Raw genomic sequence first — 24277 nt, 5'->3', positions numbered from 1 at the left:
TTCCATATGTAAGTGTTGTCATACAATATTTGTCTTTCTCTGTCTGATTTACCTCAATTGCTATGATAATCTCCAGATCCATCCATGTTGCAATAAAACTACTGTATGATCCAGCAATCCCACTCATGGGTTATATCTGGAGAAAACCATAATTTGAAAAGATACTTGCGCCCCAAACCTCGTCACAGCAGTTTGTACAATAGCCAAGGCAGGTTTCCCCTCTTGGCTTCTGTACTTACTACATTATTTCTTCCCAATGAGTAAATATTTCCAAATCTCTAAGATGAGGCCAATGTATTTTACCTAAAGAGTACTGGTCAAATTAACAGGAACTAAGGGATCAATCTGAGGGCTTCCCTCATAGCTCAGCTGGTAAAGAATCTGCCTGCAATGCAGGAGACCCAGGTTCAATTCCTGGGGTGGGAAGATTCCCTGGAGAAGGAAATAGCAACCCATTCCAGTATTCTTGCCTGGAGAGTCCCATGGACAGAGGAAGCCCGGCAGGCTACGGTCCATGGGGTCGCAAGAGTTGGACAAGACTTAGCAACTAAACCACCATTGTTTATCTGGTTGGTCTCTTTTTGTTTTCAAATGGGAACCCTTGTTTAGTTTCCTAAGAACTTGTTTCATACACACTGAAGCCAATTATAAACAAAGAAACAAACAAAAAGCTTTTCCAATTTTAAATAAGACAGTGTTTCAATTCTAATACATAAAACATTTCCTTTAAAAGGATTCATTAGAGAAAATAAAAAATGTACACTAACTTATTTTTTCTTCCTTTTATCATGAATTTGACTTTTTGTTTTATGTCTGTACTTACAGAAATACACAGAAACACATATAATGAGTGTCCTGTTTATTAGTATTATTACTCAATAGGAAAAATGGTTGAAAGACATGAGCAAATATTTCAGTAGAAAAGAAAAAGAAGCTGTAAAACCACACACATAGAATAAGGCAGGATTTCTACCATGTTGACAACCAAGGGAGTAGATATGTTGAGACCAGAGTATATACGTAAGAAAAAGATACAATCACAAATTCTTAAGAAAATTCTCTACAAATCCTTGGAGGAAGCCTTTAGTAAAGAAGCAGTGTGTGTTTTGTCCTGTTGTAGCTTGTTTTTTTCCCAGCAGAAAGTGAATCAAGGGAAAGCCATGTGATACTAGATTACAAAATGTGAGCTCCAGGTTCAGAAAAACCTGAATGATTCTTATTTACAAAATAGTGACCATGAACAGACAGACTAACCTCTCCAACCTATAAACTGTGACCTTTAACTGTTGCTTCTTCCAGGGGTTCTTAAATGGTTAATGGGATTACCTGATGAACAGTAGAGACTGAATCTCTGTTACACCTACATCTAATCTCTGTGCAGGGAAGTAAGCTTAGAAATGAATCTCAGTGCATTTGTCTTTGTGTGGAATCGATTGTTCCTACAGTAGAGCTGCTGACAGTAGATACTATTGTTGTTGAGAACTTGCATGGACCAGGCATCATGGACTCATCTGATCCTCACACTTCAGGAGACAGGGCCCTGTAACTTCATTACACAGATGAGGAAACGATGACAGAGAGCTCAAAGAGCTGTCTGAGATCACACCTGGAGTCAGGCTTGTGAGACCCTAGCATAGATCTGAGCACACGCAGTGCAAGTCATGCTGTGTTATATTGTCTCTATCTGAATGCCCCAAACCAATGATTCTGCATCTGGTGACTCTGAAACAGAAGGAACATGGGTGCCTTTGTTAGGCTCCTCTTGGACCAGCTCCCCCGGTCCTCTTGGAGCTGGTGCCCCAGAGAAAGCACCATAACCACCATCTCAGTGAAAGACCTAGAAATGTGGTGTTGACCATTATTACTATCAGCACTGAATTTGATAGCTCACCTTGGTTAGATCTCATGAAATTAAAGTACACAGACAAAAGGGGACTTGTGATTCTTTTTTATTTATTGTGAATGTTATGAAAATCTAAGTACAGAATTCGAGTAGCAAAGCTGACTTCTCCAAGGTGTGTGACAGGGAGGGTCAGGGTCGTGGTCTGGGTGGAGGGGCGGAGGGAGGAGACAGGGAGCTGCCCACAGCGTGGCTCAGGAGTTGAAAGGACTTCGGGGCGGGACAATTATGACATCATAGATAAATACACATCTGAACAGAGCTCACCCAAAACGAAAAGCAAACAGAGAATTTCTGGGACTGGAGATGATGAAGGAACGTTGACCTCTCGGTAGCCCTCTCTGTCACGAGATCTTCCCGTCACAGCAGATGCCTGTTCTCCTAAACACACAGGACGTGATGATGACAAAGTAGACTGTGCTTATGAGAAGGAGTAAGAGGTAGGTGTAATAGGCAGAGGTGTTCATGAGCTGCAGCTGCAGGGTACCTAGGAGCAGTCATTTTGGTTAGTTTCAAGTGTTCTTTTGAGAGGAGAGGACATATTCACGGAAGTGGTCACAATGATTTATTTCTGCTGATTTGCAAACAAGTGACACCCCTGTACTGCCAAACCCAAAGAAAACAGATGCAACCACCACGAGCACCACCACCACCAGAACAACTTGGAATCTAGTTGACAATTCAAGTTGATCAACAACCTCAACTAAATGCAACAGAACCTTTCAAAATATTAAAAAGCAAGGTCATGTTTTTAAAGAATGAGTCCAAATGGGAAAAATATTTGTGATAAATAGCATTTTGCATTTTTTGCCCTATCACACCTCTGAGTAATAATAACAGATGATGTTTGTTAACTCCTAACCAAATGTCAAACAGTTATTCTGAGAGCTTTGCATGCAAAATTCTAATCTTATTTAAGTTTTCAAATAACCTATGAGATTATCACTTTCAACCCCCTTTTACCAGTAAACTAAGGACAGAGAGAAATAATTTTCTTGGTGCCACACAAGCACCAGAAATCATATTTCAATCCCAGCAAGCTGAATCTGAGCTAAGGTATTCTTAGCTGCTCTGTAGTCCTGCATCTCCATGGGCAGTAAATATCCCAGACATCAAAGTTAAGCATAAATAGCAAGTTGAATTGCTGATGTGGAAGCATCTGGGCCATTACATGTTGTGCACCAAGGAGATTCCTATGAAGGATAAACCAGGGAAGTCTGGTTGTGACACAGTGAGGTGGGAGGAAGCTTTTAGTAAAGATAACTTTGTATAAAATGGAAGAGAGTGGTTAGTCCAAAATCCCTGAAACCTTAGGAGCTCATGCCTCAGTCACCTGTCTTTCTTAGATATCTAACCTCCTGCCCTTGATGTTATAGGACAATTGCACTTACTCTCCTTTGAGGTTTTGCAAGAAATACATGATGTCAAGAAGCAATTAACAATGATACTGGGCCTGACTTGCTACTCAATGGACCACAAGGCTGAGTGTCTTCCTGTATAAGTTTCCCTTTTCTATGCTTTACCTTCATGGAGTCAGAACTCCAGAATCACTAGTATGTGGTGTGGAAAGGATCTCAGGAGCGGACATGCTCATAGCTCATGGCCCTGAGTCAGGTCAGGTGTTAGCTGAGTTCTGGGCCCCCTGACACACTGGGAATGGAGGAGGGATCGGCAGGACCATTGCCAGTGCTTCTAAAGTCACTGAGAACCTTCGTGTAGGGAGAAGGGGCCACAACTAGTACTGATCCTGCACCAGCTAAATGGATACCCTTTGGAGACATTCCACATGGACAGTCTTAGTAGTAACAGAGTTGGATGCAATTGTTCCCTACTGACAGAAGAGGGCACTATTGCCTAGAAATAGAAGTAATGTACCCACGTTTGTGCAACTAATAATAGAACTGGGGTTAAAGTCCTGTCTGTGATAGTCAGAAATTCATGCACTTATTCCCTGCCCATGGGTCCACCCTGTCTCAGGGCCTTGGTTTTAGGATTCTTGCTCTACATCTTAGAGATGGAATAGAGAACTAGAACTGAGGAAGTGTCCTCAGATCTAGCTGCGTTGCTTGCTTCAAGAGATTTAAGTAATTTTGGCTCATGGCCCTCATTGAAAAATTACGGGAAAATGTTGTACCACCTCATAGGAGTGTTACGATGAATAAACAAAATATGCACATAAGATACAGCACAACGCCTTGTGTATATCAAGTTCTCAGCAAGTGTCAGTTCATGTATTAGTTACCAGCAAGGGCTAAAACTTAAAAAAAGTCTAGAAGCAACTTGATATCAAGTTTCTCCAGTTATTACAAACCAAATCTACACAACTGAGTGAAGCCCACTGTTGAAATAATTTGGGGGCCTATCAGTGCATCCTCTCATTTAGAGTCATCTTACACCAAAACCAGCAGTTAATGTGTTAAGATGACTCTTCAGGAATGATGGATTTACTTAAAATATGCAGTCTATTCTGCAATATCCAGACATTTTGTTTTTTCTACCTTAAACCAAGGAAGTCCAAAAGTTAAGTTTACCCAGAGGGAAAAAAGTACTCTAACATGACACAAAGGCAAAGACAAAACTTACTGCTTTCACCTTCCAGACACGATTTTGTAGAATTAGTATCAGCAGTGACTTCTAGAAGGAAGGAGAGCAGGCATTAATCAAATGTATTGTCAATCATTCATATACATTATTAGACAGTGGCACATATGTGATTAACTATGTGTGTGTTAATATGCATGTGTATGTAATAGAAGATCTGCTAACACAGACAGAAGAGACACTCTGATTAAATGTATGAACACCATAGTTTCAGGAATAATTGACTTTTTCTTAACACTAACCAAGGAAGTTCAGGAGGTAATTGATCAGGTAAAAATTCATGCTTTCTAAAATATATGTATTATACATATTATTTATATATGTATACAATAACTTTTCTACTATGCTTGATAAAAGCTTGATAAAGAACATAAAAAAAACAAAGAAGAGATGGAGAAATTGGAAAACATAAACTAAATGAAATGGGAGCACTGAATATGAAATAGAAAAAGTGAAACAAACTAGATAAAAGTAAAAGATCCTCATATAGTCCAGTTGTTTTTAAACATGTTTGCTTATTAGAAACATATCTGGAGCTCTGGCAAAAAAAAAAGCAGTACCTGGGCATTTGAATTTTTCAAAAAATTCCAAGATAATTCTAATACGCATCTGGATTTTAAAAAGTGATTACAGGTTTTTCTATTAAATGGTAGTTTTGGTGATATAGAATTCTATTATTTTCCTGTTGACCAGTCACAATACAACGGTATTAAATGAGTAATAGTTAATGTTAGTGTTAGTCACTCAGCTGTGTCTGACTCTTTGCGACCCCATGGACTATATAGCCTGCCAGGTTCCTCCATCCATAGGATTTTCCAGGAAAGAACACTGGAGTGGAATCACAATAGTGAAAGATGCTTATCAGTTTTCACAACAAATAGCCAAACCAAAAATAAAAGATAATTACAACTGCAAGCCATAATGGGAACATGATTAACCTAACAATATAAAATAATTACATACAGTTTGGGGGGTCAAGCAGAGTGACATGGTAAATGGAGGTGCACACATGCACGTGTCTTCATCTGCCCAGCCAATCTGAATTATGACATTTTGATTTCATTTGTTTGACTTAGTTTGAATAGAATGCTAGATTTCTAACTTAAAAAAATAGATATGCAACAAGAAACAAATGTTTACTATTTAGCACAACGAGCTACAGTCACTATCTTGTAATAACCTATAACAGAAAATAATTTCAAACGTACTATATGTGTATAACTGAATGACAAAAAAAATTCTACTTTTAGAAGTTTGGTAATGTTTATCTTTTTGTTAGTTTTTCTAAATGGCCTATGGATATCTAATAACAATGTATGAGATAAAAAATGTTAAATATATTTGTATAGGATATAAGGTTATAATAAATTAATATAAATAGAAATCTATTATATTTAAATTATTAACATCATTCAAGATACTCCCATTTTTATTTTTTCTGCACTTGACAAAATATTCTTAGAGAAATGTTAATATGCCTCATTATGATTATATGCTTTTTTTTCCCTTATATTTCTTCTGATTATTGCTTTAGGTATCTTCGTTTCTTTGTTGTTAGGTGTCTAACTATTTATGATGTCTATTTTCTCTGTGAATTGTATCTTTTTTTGTATCATTTTTAAAAATTTTTACCTGTTTTTTGAATTGCATCATTCAAAATATTCATCTTTGTTACGTTTAAAAATAAATAAATGACATTTTTTAGAAACGTAATTAATCAGGAGGGGAAAAAGTGCTATAGGATGTCTTAAAGGCAAACATAAGCAAAACTTACCACTTTTATCTTTCAGACAAGCTTTTTTAGAACCAGTACCTGTAGCTTCTAAAAGCAAAGGAAGCAAGTATTAATCAATTATCCACACCCATTATTTTACAGTGCATGCATACATATGTATAATATTGTGTCTGTGTATATGTAATACATATATGTATATAATCTATTGGCAGATGACAGTAGAGATGATCAGTAAAACTCTAACAATGATAAGCCCCACAATTTCAGTTAATTGGTCTTTTCCACTTTAAACCAGAGAAGTTCAAAAGATAAATAGATCAGGAAGAAAGACTAAAGCATGACATAAAGGCAAATCTGTACAGAAACTTACTGCTTTCATCGGTCAAACAATCATCTGGAGGCTCAGTAGTAGGAGGCTTAGTAGTAGGGACAACTGCGGTGACAACTACGAGAAATGAGAAAAAGTATTAGTGAATTATCCGTGCCCATTATTCAATACTGTGAGTATGTTTCAGCAGTAAAGAATCCACCGGCAGTGCAGGAGTCACAGGAGACAGGTTCAGTGCCTGGGTTGGGAAGATCCCCTGGAGGAGGGCAGAGCAACCCACTCTGATAGTCCTGCCTGGAGAATCCCATGAACAGAGAAGCCTGGTGGGCTACAGTCCAGGGGTTGCAAAGATCTGGACGTGACTGAAGCAACTTTGCATGCATGCACATATGTATATTGTAATGTATATATATGTGCAGTACATATATATATATATATATGTATAGATATACACATATAAGACCTGCTGACAGAGAGACAGTAATTAAAAACATGAGCCCTACAATTCCAAAAATAGTTGGTCTGATTCTATGCAATTTGTAGTTTTAATTCATATATGATTTTCTACAGGTGAAAATGTTGACGTTCATGAAGGCTACATTTTTCTTTTTACCATCACTGGAGGGTATTACCCAAGGGCATCTTGCCTTCCTTCTGTATTCATAGCTCCTAGCACTGTGTTTGCTACAAAGTAGGTGTTTGAGAATAGTTGTTGCAAAGGCCAATCATCAGAAAAAGTGGCTACTCTGCATGGTCAGCACTCACTGCCGAGATGAAGAGTTGCTACCCAGTCTAATTCATCCAGTCCAAGAGTCCACCAAGGGAATCCCACATTTGAAAGAGTCTGGCTCAGGCAAACTTCCTGTCTAAGCAAAGGAAAGCAGCCACACCTTTCCAAATCATGCACATCCCCTGATTTTCTGCATTTGTGGTGTTTGTGGGCATAATGAAAACAGTATTAATTAGGCTAATAGCCAGCGAGTGACTATAACTTGCTTAAGTACTTCACATGTATTATCTTCTTTAATCCTCCAGTGACACTGAGTGGGTTGTATTTTGGAGGATTCCATGTTACAAAGAGGAAATAAGGATCAGACAGAAAGTGACTGGCAGAGAGTTGTACCAATGGTACCAGTGATGGCAGAGCCAGCATTCAAAGGATCATCGTGGGAGATTAAATGAGACAGGGCCTATGGAAAGTACCTTGTGAAATAAGCCACAGAAATAAAGAGAAATTAACCTATAAACAATATAATTCCACTACTGTAGACACTAAAAGCATCTTCTTTTCTAGATATATTAATTATTCTTATCAATGACCTTTCTTTTTTTTATTATAAGAGCTCAACACTTCAGTGCAATTCCAGATATAGAAAGTTCCAGATATGGAAAAACAGGCCAAATCACATTTATAGTTCTATGACTTGATAGAAACTGACATGAATAACGTAAAAAAAATAAAAAGACAATCATACAAGTAGAAATTAAAAAAAAAAAGATAATGGACTATTGGACGGAGGAAAACAAAGTAACAATGGTTGTTTTATTTATCCTTTTTCTCCTGGATGTGTTCTTGTTCATACAGATTTGGTTCTGATAAGCCATTTTATGCCCTCAACGAGGTCTTTTTTCAGTAATCTCTGAAAGAAGTAAGCACTTACCTTCTTTTATTGAAGGAAAAATAATCTCTTGATCAATTCCTCCTATATTTTTCTTGTGTTTGACAACACATACATGTTGTTTATTCATAGAGTTTTCAGTCACAGTCAGCCAGCTCAACTTCATGTATGTATCTTCTGTCTTCATGGTATTTCCCTGCTGGGATGGCAGAACTTTGTTGCCATTTTTTACTTTCCAAGAAACTGTAATAACATCAGGGAAAAATTTCTCCAGGAGACAAAGATATGTTCCAGCATTATCATGGTTGATTTCAGCAATTGAAGGAAGAAAAATAGTGGGCTTGGGAGAAGTGTCTGCAGCAAGGTTTCTCTCTGTAAGGGAATATGGAATAGTAATTAAGAAGAATGGTTAAAGAAACACCAACATGCTGTGGCTTTGAAAAACCTAGTGAGTAGTAAAAGAACAAAAGGCTACTGCTCACTGTGGCCTTTCATCCAGGTGCTTAGTACTGTTTTATTTTCAATGGCAAGAGAAGTTCAAGTCTTCATGGAACTTGCCCAAAGTCACGGCTGTTAAGTAGCAGAACTGGATTATTATACCTTGACCTTCATTTTTTCTCCATATGCAGAGATGGGGTGCATCTTGTGTGCGTGCCAAGTTGCTTCAGTCATGTCTGACTTTTTATGACCTAATGACTATAGCCCAATGTCTCCTCTGTCCATGGGATTATGACTTTTAAATATCCCATATAAATACCCCACATCAAGACTTCCAACATTCATGAACATGTTTACTGTTGAATCCATGCCTCCTACAGCGGAAATGAGGAGTCCCAATCACTGGACTGCCAGGGAAGTCCCCAATTAATTTTTTAAAAAATCTCTTTTGTTTTATAATACTGGAGCCTGTTTTGAAGTGGATGCGTGGGTGGTGGGAATAGGGATGGCGGGGGAAATTGGGTAACTGATGGTTTCTGTATTGGTGAAAATCTTTGCTAGCTTCTAAACTACGTCCCTTTCCCATCCTGTGTTCTGCAATTTATGCTCTCTTTGTTCAAATACCACATTCTCATATTCTGCAGCTCTGTGGAATCTCAGTCTTTATTTAACTGATTCTGAAATAAACCATAAAAATAAATACCCAGAGAAAATTTATCGGTTTTACAAAACAATATAGTTACTTTTGAGAATGGGAATCAACCTCCATGTGTACTTGATATGTATACAATGAAGTTGAAGTTTGAGCCCCAGATGTGGATCCCATGGCCAATTCTGAAGTGATGAGATTCTCTAATTTCATATGACCTCTCGATTTTATACCTGAACCACTCCAGATTTTGGAGTAGAGCAGCATGTTATTTACAGTGCCTTGATTGTATAACAGTATTTCCAAAACTTCTATTAAAAATGTATTATGAATCCCAAACTCCTAATTTGGGATTAGCAGATACACACTACTGTATATAAAATAGATAAACAATAAGAACCTACTACGTAGAACAGAGAAGTATATTAAATGTCTTGTAATAATCTTTAATGGAAAAGAACCTGAAAAATAATACACACACAAAAAAAACTGAATCACTTTGGTGTACACCTGAAACTTACCCAACATTGTGAACTAACTATACTTTCATGTAAAAAATGTATTTTCAGAAAGGCTCTTATACTAAACTTATCAAGTAATCTACTTAGCGTTTTCCTAAATTCATAAAATGCTCATCAAAAGCACATTTTATTTTGGAATTTCAACTGAAGTTTCAGCTTGAGTAATAATACACAATATTCTGGCTCTTGGTGTTTTCCCTATAATTTGAATTTGCCCCCCAAGGCTGCTGAACTGCTTTACTGACACTATTTTCCTTTTTTTCACCAGCTGCCTAAAGGATATATCCCGACAAGGGATCGAACCTGCGCCACCTGCATTGGAAGGTGGTCTTAATTAGTGGACCACTGGGAATGTCCTTCATGGGGAAATAGCTTAAGAAGGGAGAAACTGGACTTCTCATCTGAGAAGAAAGAAAATTCTTGAGAACGTCTGCCTGTGCAGCAAAGTTCCTGGTTTTTCTACTAAATCAGTAAGCAGACAGTGTTGATTTTTCACTCATGCTGTAAATAAAGTTGGGTTGTAATGTGCTATTTTAATTTTATACATCTTGCTTTTAGTACAAGTAGTATTTTATACAATATAAAAGCAAGACACTGTGTATTTCTCCAACCATATACTTTGTTGATAGTGATTTATGTCTTCCTTCTTTTTTCCCTCCCATTTTTCTTTTATAAACTAAATAATTGGAGCTCTTTCATACTTAAATAAGAGTTTTTAATTCATGAGATTTCTATTTATATTTAATTGACTTCACTTCTTGATCATTTTCTTTATAAATTAAAACTTTTTTCTGATAAGTATGAGCATGAAGCCCAAGCTTACTGGTTATATATTTTAGAGCCAATAAATGTTGTTGTTAGAAATGACATCAATTAAATTAAAGGATTAAGATTTAAAGCACATAGAACAACAGGACATATAAAAATAAACATATTTTAATCTCATTTTTTTTCTTGCCATGTAAACCAAAGTCTGCTAAAGAGAGACAGATACCTTTCAATTCAATTTTATGTGTGTGAGGGAACCATAAGATAGCTTTCCATTTGAGGAGTTAATAGTACAGCTGCATCCTCTGAAGAATTTCAATTCATCAATAATTTGGCTGCCAACACTCTCCCTCTTGGATGCAATTTTCCCTTTACATTTGAATAAACACCAATCCAATATGTATGATGTGTTAGCCAACAAAACATACGGTGCTCAGTCGTGTCCAATTCTTTGCGACCTCATGGACTGTAGCCCACCTGGCTCCTCTGTCCACGGGCTTATCCAGAAAGGAACACCAATGCATTAGACAATGTGCTAAATACTTCATCACACTATCTCATTTAATTCTCATACAACCCCTGCTGGATAATACTGTTATACTATCTTACAGATTAGGAGACTGAGTCCAGAGAATAACTTCCATGTTCACATATGTAGTTAGTGGTGGATCGGAAGTTCTAGGTCAGCCTGACTCCAAAGCCCGCTTTCTTTGGAAACAGCCCCCTTCAACATCAGAAAAGGAGACATGTTAACTCATAAAACTTTCCTGTAATGACAAACTTCAACCCTGGGCCAAATACTTTCATGATGATTATGTACATTATACATGAGCCCTTTATAGAAGTCCACACAGACATGAAGCCAAATTCTATTACAATATTTGTACAATGTTGTCTTTGCTTTCCTTTACTATGTGAATTTGTTGTAAAATCTCTCCTAAATCTCTACATCTAATTCCCATACACATTCCTTTTTTGCTAAATATCATTCCTATTTAATTTTTTCTTACCTTCCCTCTATTACCTTGAAAAAAAAACATATTCTTCTGATACCTACCTGTGACAATGAGTTTTGCTCCAACATTGAAGTTTTTTATGTAGTTATTCCACAGTGATTCAAGTCGTATCAAAAACTTTACACTAATTAGCTTCTCTGATTTCTTCAAATTCTAGTAGAACTATGATGACTTGGAATTCAAGACACTAGGATTCTGGTCCTAGTTCATTTTGCTCCTAACAAGCTCTGTGGTTGAGCAAATAAAGTAAACTAATGCCTTGGGTACCTTATTTATTTGAAAATGATGGTGCTACTGTTAAGTCAAGTGAACATCCTTATTAGTGTTTTGGTGAGCTCAAAATGAAACAAGATCTGAAAAGTCATTTGAATAAAAATTATATAGAGGTAAGAGATTATAAATATTACTATGTTATCATTGACATTATTATTAGAATTTTTATTTGCGATAATTGTGTGGTCCAACATGACATTTTAATATCACGGGAGCAAATCTTGCCTATCTGATGGGAATTCAGTATCTGGGGTTTACAAGTAGATCCATAGCAACTGATGACTTGTTTGCATTCCTCTGTGTTTTGATATGTCTGGGATTCTCCAAGCCCATATCACAGCTCTTCACACACCCAGATAATAGGCAGTCATTTATTTTGTCATATTTGTTGCATTTCCAGGGTGAACAAAATCAAAGGGAACATTGTCTAAAGTCTAATGTATACAGCCAGTATATGGAACTTCACTTCTGTTGTCCACAACAAATGGCTTTTCCCCAACAATAGCACAATCTATGGGCATCTCAACATTTTACCAGAAATTTCAGCTTCAAATTGACTTCTATCCAGTTCATGCCCAAAGTTCAGCTTGCAGCTCCAGGTATGGGCCTTAGGACAAATGACCACAAAAATGGCAGGATGCCTGGTACTCAAATCCTCTGTTGTTAAGTTGGATTGCTTCACTGCCTGCCTCATCTTATCAGCTGAGGGTCATCATTCATGAATGACATTACATTTTGGTGCCCATTGCATTGATGCATTGGGAGTATAAACATATTTGCTTGAAGACCATTTCTTCCATTTTGTAAACTGGATATTGAAGGCAATGTCCCCTTTTTACTTCATTTTCCTACTAAAGACTCCCACATTGAAGTACTTTTTCTAATTTTGTGGTGGGAAAACATATTTGAAAATTTGGTGTGCTTAGTCAGTTAATATAGGGTATCTATTCCACTATATTTTTTCTTGCTTTCTTATTTCTTATTTTTAATTCACTTCTTTTGGACTGAGACAGAACTGACATATATTCTGAATGTTTAATAAATGCACATTCATGTGACTTACATGATCTTTTAGAGGGAAAGAGATGTCATTTCAGTGCTATGATTAAAAAGCAAGAGCATTGTTTTCACATGTGAGTAGCAATACAAAGTATGAGCTATTACTGATAGTTACAGAATCCAGGTCAGGCTACAGAAGGGTAAATATTCAGGATATAAAAATATGACTTGATGTTTCAAATATCACATAATAATCCAGTCCTCTTACTTTGACAAATCTCTACTGGTTCCCAAACTTTGCCACAATAGCTAGTCATGTGACTTTAGTCAAATAACTAAACTTCTCTAAACCTCAGTTTCTTTATCTATAAAATGGGAATGAAAGGATTACTGGTGAGGAAAATATAAGGCATTGAAACTACATATCACGGTGTCTATCTTTCAGTAAATATTAACTAATATTAAAATTCCCTTTAATGGCATGGTTTGAGGCCATTTCATCAAAATCTTCCACCAAACAAAAGGTATGCTTTTGATAAGCAATAACTATTACACCAAGCTCAACAGTCCAAGACGTCCTACTTCTGTAGCCGTGGCCCATAGAAGACACGTCTCAATTAAACCAAAATCTAGAATGCTTTTCCACTAGAATAGAAGTTGTTTGGTGTTGAGACTCCTTCTGTGTCTTGTTCACCCTTCTGTCTGCAGCTCCCAGCACAGAAACTGTCCTCAATAAATATTTGCTGAGAGAATGAAAGAGCAAAGGAGAATGCCCAGCCATGAAGACACTTCTGTGAACTTTAGAGCTGGAATGGCTCACTGTGCTCACAAACTGGCCCATGTCCAGACAATTTCACAAGAGATGAAATAGTTTGCATTTCAAATAATCTCAGCCTCCCTCTAAGAAGTTAGAGTAATAAGAAGTGAGATTTATCAATGTTGTGTAATCATTTACTGAAAGAATTTTCTTCCACTGCTCTTAGGGATGAGATGAAAATCAGTAATACTGGTTTTGCAGGAGATTCAGGAGCACAGTATTTTATCTCAAAATATAGAGAAGCGATAGTAAGAAAAGTGTTTTGCACTTAATAGACTGCTTAAAAGAAAAGGAACTCAAACTAATAACTTATACCAATGTGATGATATAATATGCTTTTTGTGTTAGAATATGGAAAGATAAACGAAGCAATAAGACAGACATGGTCTTCAGAATACTTGACTATCTAGCCTGAGTCTATTTTGTGTGTGTTTCCTAGAACACAAATTTCAACCGCTTACAAGCAGGGACAATAATAAATCATTTACAAACTGGTTTAGTTTCCATATACAGTGACCAATAGCTGTAAAACTTACTGTTTAGATGCTGAGACAGGAATGAGGCAGCCAGATCAGGGAGACCCCAAGTTGTTTCTACAAAGCATCTAACAGTATTTTATGACTACAGTAAAAATAGAAAAATGATACTTACCTGGAGGAGTTACTATGATAATAGCTCCTTCTCCAAATATCTTCTTCCAGCCTGAGCTGTCACAATGGTAAAAGCTCCTACAATAATCCAGCCTTCTTCTACCTTTATAAAGTGACTAGAAGTCACAAAACTTCATACTGGCAGTTTGATCTTCTGAATTCTTTTGGAAGTCCTTGGATATAGGTTTCACAGCATCCAATGTTTTATACGTTTTCCTCAGATTTGTTGTTATTATTTAGTCGCTAGGATGTGTCCGACTCCTTTGCAACCCCTTGGACTGTAGCCCGCCATGAGATTTCCCAGGCAAGAATACTGGAGTGGGTTGCCACTTCCTTCTCCAGGGAATCTTCCCGACTCAGGGATCCACTGGGGAAGCCACTTTCCTCAGGTAAATGGACTCAAATATCTGCTTTCCAAGGAGTAGTAATCACTGAAAACGCGGATGAAAGATGATAAGGATAAAAACAGGAAAAGACCACATCACTGGCACCAACTGGTTAACCACCTGGTTTTCTGAATTTCCAGGAATGGTATTCAAAGAATCAAGACTTTTTTTATTTCCAGGTGTTCAGTTCTGTTGAAACTGCTCAGAGTTTGCATCGGTTGAAAGGCCATTCTCTTCTCATAAACACCAGGGCTGTTTAGCGGTGTGGGAATGTATTGCTAAAAGTAGGAATACCTTCAGTAACTGCAAATGCAAATACCCCATCAGCCATCACACGTGTACTTGAGAAATGTGAAGAAAGCTCTCCATTCATTGGGCAACACAATTCTTTACCAAGGTAAAGGGAAATGAGAAAATAAGTCCTATGATGACTTATTTAATATTATTTTTCCTAGGATAAAGGAAGAAATTTGCAGAATTCTCTCTCCATTGAAACAATACTTTCTTTAAACTAAAACTTGAAAACAGTATCCATTTCTCTGATAGTCAAAAGAAGTCTCTTCGTGGCTCTTCTGTAATTTCAAGCCACTCATCTTGGGGCAGGGGGAAAGAAATTGCCAGAAGCAGCTGAGTACTCCTCTGAGCACAGATGAGATGTCCATCTGCCAGGACCAGACAGGACAGGCTCTTACTATCCCCATGTCTACTCCAGATGCACTTGTTCATGGTCTAAGTCCCATTAGCAATCAGTTCCTCTGCCCCAAGGATGAAAGGAAGAGGAGGTCATGTTGGGCAACTGTCCATTCACAGGAGCTCAGCTCACAGTTCCAACACAATGGGAGGGGATGAGAGATTCAGATGCCAATTATATTTAGATAGTTTTTCTTTTTTTTTAAGTTGAGAGTTCATGGGAATTTCCTGGCAGTACAGTGGTTAGGACTCTGCACTTTTACTGCTTTTACTGGGCTCAGTCTCTGGTTGGGGAAATAAGATCTCATGATCCACAGAATGTCCACACAAAAAAAAAAGGAGAATTCTAAGTTGTTAGTACCTGGGGCTGTCATATACCCTTTGCATCTATTGTAGCCATGAATGATATCCCCTCAGTTCCTTTCTGAAAACTTGTCCTCTGATTTTCCTTATTCGAAGACCATGAGAAGAATTATCGGGAGTTTTAGGAATTGTCTGTTTTTCAAAATGCGTGAAAGATTTAAGCAATAAAATGCAAAAGAGTAACTAAAGAGTTATGCAATTATTAAGTTTTATTAAATATAAGAACAATAAGAAGAAAGAATATAAGGTTTTACTAAAGGGCATAAAATTAAACCTGCATAAATGGAGAGATATATCATATTCGTGAAAGAAAAGCTCAATGTCAAAAACATGCAAACTCTTCTTAAAATCATGTGTACAAATAGACTAATTCCAATGACACTTAAGGTAACACTTTATTTTTTTGTTCCTTGTTGTAAAGATTGGGGGTGAGCTAGTTATATTTATTTTAAATTGATATAAAAAGTAAATATGAAATAATTTTAAAAATTTTATTAAACATAATGATTTTTAATAATTAATTTGGCATAGCAGCTCTTAACCCTTATTGCAAAGTTACTGACATAACATGATAATGGAGTAAGAATACTGAGACATGAATAAAACGCAAATCCTCCAAGCATATGTTAATATAAAAATATAATTAAGGCATTTTTAATTGTAGGGAAATGATAGATTGTCTTAAAATTAGTTATGAACTATTAATTGTATGTTGGAAGAAAAAATAGCTCTCTATCAAACGCCATAAAAGTTAGGTTTGTATTAAAAGGCATCTAAAAATGTGAGTTATAAAGAACAATGAATGAAAGTCACTCAGTTGGGTCCGACTCTTGTGACCCCATGGACTATAGCACACGAGGTACCTCTGTCCATGGGATTCTCCAGGTAAGAATACTGGAGTGGGTTGCCATTTCCTTCTCCAGGGGATCTTCCTGACCCAGGAATCAAACCTGAGTCTCCTGTATTGCAGGAAGATTCTTTACCGACTGAGCTATGAGCAGGAGACTAAATGAGTCCTAGGGCAGAAAAGCTTGGAATGTGAAGAGGACAGGATACAACTTTATTTAATGTTTAATTTTTAAGATGGAGAAATTTGGAGAATTTTTTCTCTTTTTTTTAAATTGAAGTGTAGTTGATTTACAATTTGTGCCAATCTCTGCTGTATAGCAAAGTGACTCGGTTTTACACATATATGTGTTTTTTTTTCAACATTGTTTTCCATTATGATTCATCCCAGGATATTAGATGTAGTTCCTTGTGCAATACAGTAGGGTCTTGTTGTTTATCCATTCTAAGTGTAATAGTTTACATCTACCAACTCTAAATTCCTAATTCATCCCTCTTCTCCTCTCCCCACTGTTGGCAACCTCAAGTCTGATCTCTATGTCTATGAGTCTGTTTCTGTTTCATAGATTTATTTGTGTCATATTTTAGATTTCACATATAAGTAATATCATATGGTATTTATCTTTCTTTTTCTGACTTACTTCACTCAATATGATAATCTCTAGTTGTATCCATGTTGCTGCAAATAGCAGTGCTTTGTTCTTTTGATGGCTAGGTGGTATTCCATTATAGATATGTACCACATCTTCTTTATCCATTCATCTGTCAATGGATATGTAGGCTATTTCCATGTTCTGGTTGTTGTGAACAGTGCTTCTATGAATATAGGGGTGCATGTACCTATTCGAATGACTGTTTTGTCCTGGTATATGCCCTGAAGTGGGGTTAAGTCATACGGTAATTCTATTTTTGATTTTCTGAGAAAGCTCCATACCGTTTTTCATAGTGGTTGCACCAATTTACATTCCCACTGACAGTGTATTAAGATTCCCTTTTCTTCACACCGTTTCCAGCATTTGTTATTTGCAGACATTTTAATAATAGCCATTCTGACTGGTATGAAGTTGCACCTTGTCATAGATTTGATTTGCATTTCTCTAATAATTAGTAATGTTGGGCATCTTTTCATGTGCCTACTGGCCATCTGTATGTCTTCTTTGGGGAAATGTCTATTAAGGTATTCAACTCACTTTGCCTCTGGGTTGTATGTTTTTTGTTATTGTTGTATGATCTTTCACATATTTTGGAAATTAAGCCCTTGTCATGACATCATTTGTAAATAGTTTCTCTAATTCTATTGGTTGTCTTTTATTTTTTTATGGTTTATTTTGACATGATAAAGCTTGTAAGTTTGACTAAGTCTCATTTGTTTATTTTTATTTTTATTTCTATCGCCTTCGTAGACTGACCTAAGAAAACATTGGTATGAGTTATGTCAGAGATTGTTTTGCCTATGCTCTCTTCAAGGACAGTAATGGTGTCATGTTTTATGTTTAAATCTTTAAGCCACTATGAGTTTATTTTTGTGTGTGGTGTGAGAGTGTGCTCTGACTTCATTGGTTTATGTGCAGCTGTCTAACTTTCCCAGCACCACTTGCTGAAGAGATTTTCCCCCCTGTTTTTATGTTCTTGCTGGAGAACTTGTACTTTTTACAACATTTCTAGGAATGTATCCATTTCTTCTAGGCAGTCTATTTTCTTGCCAGGTACTGAGTAATTATTTGTAGTAATGAGTTATTGCCATTTATATTTTGGTGGTATCAGCTGTTAACTTCTTCTAATTTCATGTCTGATTTTGTGTCTTTGAGTTCTCTCTCTCTCTCCTTTCTTTTTTTCCTGATGAGTTTGGCTAAAGTTTTATCATTTGTTTGTATTTTCAAATAATCAGCTCTTGGTGTATTGATCTTTCCCATGATGTTTTTAGTCTATTTTACTTTGCTCTGATTTTTATTCTCTTTCATTTACCCTTGGTTTTATTTGTTCTTTTTTTTTCCAATTCTTTTAGGTGTAAGATTAGGTTGTTTGCTTAAGGTTTTTCTTGTCTCTTGAGGTAGGCTTGTATCACTATAAACTTCTCTCTTAGAACAGCTTTTGCTGTAAACCTCAGATTTTTTTATGGTGTTTTCCTGTTTTCATTGTCTTCAAGTATTTTTTATTTCCTCTGATTTCTTCAATCACACATGGGTTGCATATAGCATACTGCTTATCCTACATGTGCTTTTGTTTCTTGTACATACACGATGTCTCTACCTCTAGCTGTGTCCTTAGAGAAATTGACCTGTATAAGCAGAGACAGAGAATGGAAACTGAGGGAGAGATCATAAGGGTTCTGTGAGTACATGGAAAAGTAGTTATCACAAAATGCAAAGAAAAGCAGTGATATAACAAGGCATTAGTCAGTAGTTGGGGGAGAAATTGGATCTACACATTAAGATTGCTAACTTATGCCCATACACAAAAATTCAAACTAAAGTGGGTCAAGGAATCAAATGTGCAGAACAAAGTCTTAACACCATTGGAAAAGTATAAATGAAAATATATTTGTGCTTCAGGCTTTCCTAAAGCTGCAAATGGTTATAGTATGTGGTTGCTGATACAGTAGAGCAAGCTAAAGGCAGTGCATTTACTGTCCAATTTCTTGCTGTCTGCAGTCACAGAACTAAGAAGCTTTGACTTGTGGTGTGAGACTTTTTTTTTTTTTTTGATTGCAAGATTCTGATGGAGAAATGTGATGACCTGGAGAGCAACAGCACCCGTTATGCAACAAAACTGATGAGGCTTTGGGGTTGGGAATAAGACCATGAATGCTGTTCTAGTAGGCATTCCTGTGCTGGAGCAGCAAGACTTACAAATCAATCTGAAGAAGAATCAGCAGGAGCCTAACAAAAAATGCACATTTTCAGCCTTCATTCCATGATTCTGATTCACTATGTTGAGTGCCACCCAGAACATGCACTTTTATTCCAATTCAGGCGCTTCTGATGCAGGTGGTGCATGGACCACAGTTTGAGAAACACTGTTCTAGAAGCTCAGACACTGGTACAAATTTGGAGGAATCAATACACAAGAGACCATATACACGTGAGCTGGCATTTCTCTATTTCAATATTAGTTTTGCTTCCTTAAACCTAGCCCGATAAGGCAGCCACAATCCTTGGCTATATGACTTTTCAATTAAAATATATACCATTTATTGATTTGTTCACCTGAAGTGTTCTTTAATTTTAATTTTTGAGAAAATTATGATCTGATAAGTCTCATTCTAGTTTGGCACTTGGCCTTGTTAATGGTAGGGAGTGGAGGTAGAAAGAAGCTTTGACTTTACTTGTTTAAGACAGTTCTGGCTGTGGGCTGAACTTCAACAGAGGGTATAAGTAGAATACAACAGTGGGGCTTCCCTCGTAGCTCAGTTGGTAAAAAATCTACCTGCAATGATGCAAGAGACCTGAGTTCAATTCCTGGCTCTGGAAGATCCCCTGTAGAAGGAAATGGCAACCCACTCCAATATTCTTGCTTGGAGAATTCTTGCCGTGGACAGAGGAGCCTGGCAAGCTACAGTCCAAGGGGTCTCAAGAGTTGGACACGACTTAGCAACTAAACCACCAACCACCACCACCTAAAACAATCACTTTTTCCCCCTACACTTTCACTAGGTCAACCATGCCCTAGCTGATTATGTAAGAGAAATATAAGTTTGTCCAAAAGATAAATTGGATACCAGCTTGAGGTTCAAGAAGTCCGAGTTTTCATTCCATCATTTCTCATTCTTCACACTCCTGGATAATAAAGATGCCCATTCCCAGCCATTTCCTCTGGATAATCATCAGGTAAATGGTTCAGTATTATCTAGCCTTTCCATTTTCCTCTCCTAAATATCTCCCCTAACAGATAATCCTAGGTTCTCTGTCTTTCCTAAAGAGAAAATAATATAAACTCTACGAGCTTCTGGGAGAGCTGAGAATACTCTGCCTGCCAGACTGCTTGCCTACAGACTGGAGATGGAGGTCTGTTTTTAGGAAAAACTATTGTGGGGAGGGAGAGGGTGACCGTGGAATATAAAGTCTGATTCATGGGCATTGCGTTCAGAGTTTTTCTTTGTTCAGAGTAAAAAGAAATTGGAGAGGAAGTGAAGAAGCTGCTGATATCAGGGCTGTGATTCGCAGCCACAAGCAAAATTTCCAGTGCAGTGTACAGGAAGTCTGAACCAACGTGCTTATCCCAGGTGGCACAGTAGTATATGCCGGAATCACTTTCTTGCAGATTTAGGATTGCAAATGCATAGCGCCTTTCTGTGCTCTTATAAACACGGTATTTTTCTCCACTGATTCCCGATTCAAGCACAGGCTTTGAGTTGTAGCTGTCATAGTAGAGAAGGCGTTGGGGGGCCGTCCCCTCCTCATGTTTGTACAAGTGGATATAGGTGGCCCCTGGTGTAAGATCACAGGTGAACGAAGCAGTCTCCCCAGTCCTACTGGTGATTAACACGAGGTTGGAAGATACCTGCATGACTGCAATGGGAAAAGCAACAAAAAATAATGAGGAAGAGGAAGCACTGATTTCTTAGTACGACCCTCTCCCCACCGCCCCCTACCCCTTGCCACAGAAAAACAGAAAACTTCCAGGAGCATCCAGGCAACACACTTACTGGGAGCCAGGACAACCAGAAGCAGCGCTGTGGCCCGCATCCTGCCCGGGCAGTGAGCTAGACTGGAATTCCGAGCAGAAGTGGGAAGGGGAAGTCAGGGAGGATCTCTCTTAAAGACCACCAGGCTGATCCTCCCCTCCTCCTCCTGGGGAGGAGCCCGCCTCTCTGCAGCAACCCCTTTCTTGGGGGCCCCCCTGTGGCAGGCTGGGAGCTCCCATCTCCCCTATGGGAGAGGAGAGGCCTGAGCACTGAGACTCAGAACTGCAAGCAGATGGATCAAATGCGAGCTGTGGGGAGGAGAGCCACGCCTGTTGCCTAGTGAGGGGGAGCAGTCCTGAATGCGGCTAAGTCCCCTGCAGTCCAGCATTTCAGCGTTTATGCTGCTGCCACGGTCTTGCCCGGTGACATCTTTATATTCCTCCCCTGAACTCCTTTCGTTTTACACCTGTAAGCAAACTCCGAGGCAACAACCAGAGAATCCAGTAAGAACTGAACCTACTTTTTAAATAAGAAATTAAGATTGATTATGTTGGTCTACATTTGACTGTCCTTAAAATTAAATGGATGGGTGTTCGTGTGTGTGCATGTGTCATAAATCAGTTAGAGACAGGATTCATGTTCATCCTCAAGTAAAAGGCTGCCTCATATAGAGTGTCCAGATTTCATGAAAAAATAAGAAGCGTCACAATAGTTGGAACAAACAAACTAAAAACACATATTTTTTCTGAAATTCAGGGAAATGCAAATCAAAACTACAATGAGATATCACCTCACCCATGTCAGAATGGCTATTATTGACAAGGCTAGAAATAACGTGTTGAAGATGGGCAGAAAATAGAACCCTTGTGCACTGTTGGTGGGGATGTAAATTGGTGTAATTGCTATGAAAAATGGTATGGAAGTTTCCTCAAAAAGTTAAAAATGAAACTACCACATGATCCAGCAATTCTGAGTGTTTATCCGTAGAAAACAAAAACACTAAGAGATAGCTGCATCCCTATGTTCACAAGGCACAGAAGCAACCTAAATGCCCGTCAACAGAAGAATAAAGTACCTGTGGTGCATATTTATATACACACACATATATGCATATAATACCATTATGTGCCCCTAATTATGTCGTGCGTTTAGACAGCTCTCCCGACGGCTTTACAGCTCTGCCTCTGGACCAGTTCTTTCTCTGCCGTCCTGTTTCTCTGCCTCCCTCTGTCTGTCCATCTCTCTGCACAGATCTTCTCTATTTCCTTATCACTGTCCCACCCTTGAACGCTCTCTTTCTTTCCAGCTCTGACTTTCTTCCCTCTCTTTCTCTTTATCTCTCCTCTGTGATACAGTTTCCATCCTCATCTCTATTTCTGTCACTTTCTGTCTGTCTTCTCGCCTATCTCTACCACCTGTCTTTCCTTTTCTATCTCTCTATTTATATTTCTTATTGATTTGACTTCTCTCTCTCTCCCTCTCCATTTTCTCTCATGGATCAGCCTCATTAAATTTTCTGTTATTCCAACATCTGCGATATCTCAGGATTGGCATCTGGTAACTGACTCTTCTATATTACTATGTTGTGATGTTCCTGCTTCTATAAGTTAAGGAATTTGGGATTATACCCTGCACATTTGGAAGATCATGTTATGGACTTTAGGCAGTGTTTAATGCTATGGAGTGTGCTGAGTTTTTTTGTTAACCGGGAATTGACCCAGTTGTGGAATGCTCTCGACAGGCAGGTCCAGATAGTGCAATTTTCAAAGACTTTGCAGTGCTATTCACACTACACTGTGTGTACCACCCTGAGTAGTTTCAAATCAAAATTTAAAGAATATGGTTGTGATTATATAGCCACATTTTTTTTAATGTGGATCCTTAAAACATTTTCCTTATAGGTATACATTGGTGAAAGATAAAAACTACATCAGAGTCCCACATTTCTAAATAAGGATGACTTAGTTTGTTTTGTTTATTGTAGCCAGAATGTCTCCATGGCAGGCATGATTTAATTACAAACCCTAACTTCTGAGGGCAGCAAGGGCAGCAGTCCCGGGAGGTGGTACTCTCCTTGTCTCCACTTACACGGAGGCAGAGAGACTGAGGGTGGGTGACTGGTCCAGGGCCCCACAGCTGGCAGGGGCAGAGCCGGGACTCAGGTGCCCCATCTGTACCGGCATCCACTCTGGTCCACACAGGCTGGTCGTCTCTCGAGTGTGTTGGAGCTTCTGAGATGACAGGTGTGGTCCAGTCACAGCAGTCGGGCTCCACGTGCCTCCAGTTTGGGGCACATTGCTCAGTTCCTTCAAATCATCAAAGGAAACATTTCAACCTCACTAATATGAGCAAATAAACAGTCAATTGTAAAAGCCGTAACTCTGCTTAATTATTTAACCACAGAAGGGAAAGAGTAGATCTTAAAACTTCATCTTATAAGAAAAAAAGATTCTGTATCTACATTCAGTGAGGGATGTTGACTTAGTGTGGTGACCATTTCAAAATATGTACAAATATTGAATCGTTGTGTTGTGTAACTGAGCCTAATGTAATATTTTATGCCAATTTTATTTTTAAAAATACATTTTTTTTGAAAGAAAGGAAAAGTAGTGGACTGAACGGAGTAGTTGGGGGCACTGCTATAGGGACAGACAGGATGGCAGAGGCAGTCATAGTCTTGGCAAACAGAGGCCCTGCCTGTATCCGTGTTTCCAACACACTTCGTCCTCTTTTATACAGCAGTGTTCAGACATAAAGCAAAAATGTGGGTGTGTGAATAGTAGATCCTTTTCTAAAATATTTTATAATAAACTCTGGAGTGACCTCAACCATGGTTTCTTCAGTGTCACCGCTCATGTTTGTCATAGAAGCTCATGTTTGGTACATAAGCTTTGTTATAAAAACACAGAGTAAAATGTAGCTTTTGCCTTTTCATGTTACACCTCAAATATTTGATGTGTTCTGTCTTTTTCTGCATGGAAAGACCCTTCACTGAAAGTCATCAGATGGCGTCTCCTTTTTTGAAAGTTGGAATGAAGACACCCACTGATGATG

General features: G+C 38.0%; 1 gene segment (V, D, J or C); it reads right to left on the bottom strand.

Annotated features, from left to right (window-relative positions):
* Positions 1 to 1933: 1933 nt before the first annotated feature.
* LOC110148840 (T cell receptor gamma constant 1-like) lies at positions 1934 to 21543 on the bottom strand. The segment is given in 8 exon segments: positions 1934 to 2387; positions 4484 to 4534; positions 6276 to 6323; positions 6607 to 6681; positions 8226 to 8555; positions 14316 to 14366; positions 20805 to 21107; positions 21245 to 21543. Coding segments are annotated over 8 exon segments (1041 nt in total).
* Positions 21544 to 24277: the final 2734 nt, after the last annotated feature.

Source organism: Odocoileus virginianus, chromosome 1 (genome assembly GCF_023699985.2).
Source record: "Odocoileus virginianus isolate 20LAN1187 ecotype Illinois chromosome 1, Ovbor_1.2, whole genome shotgun sequence".
Lineage (NCBI taxonomy): Eukaryota > Metazoa > Chordata > Mammalia > Artiodactyla > Cervidae > Odocoileus > Odocoileus virginianus.
This window is presented reverse-complemented; position numbering and strand designations above follow the sequence as displayed.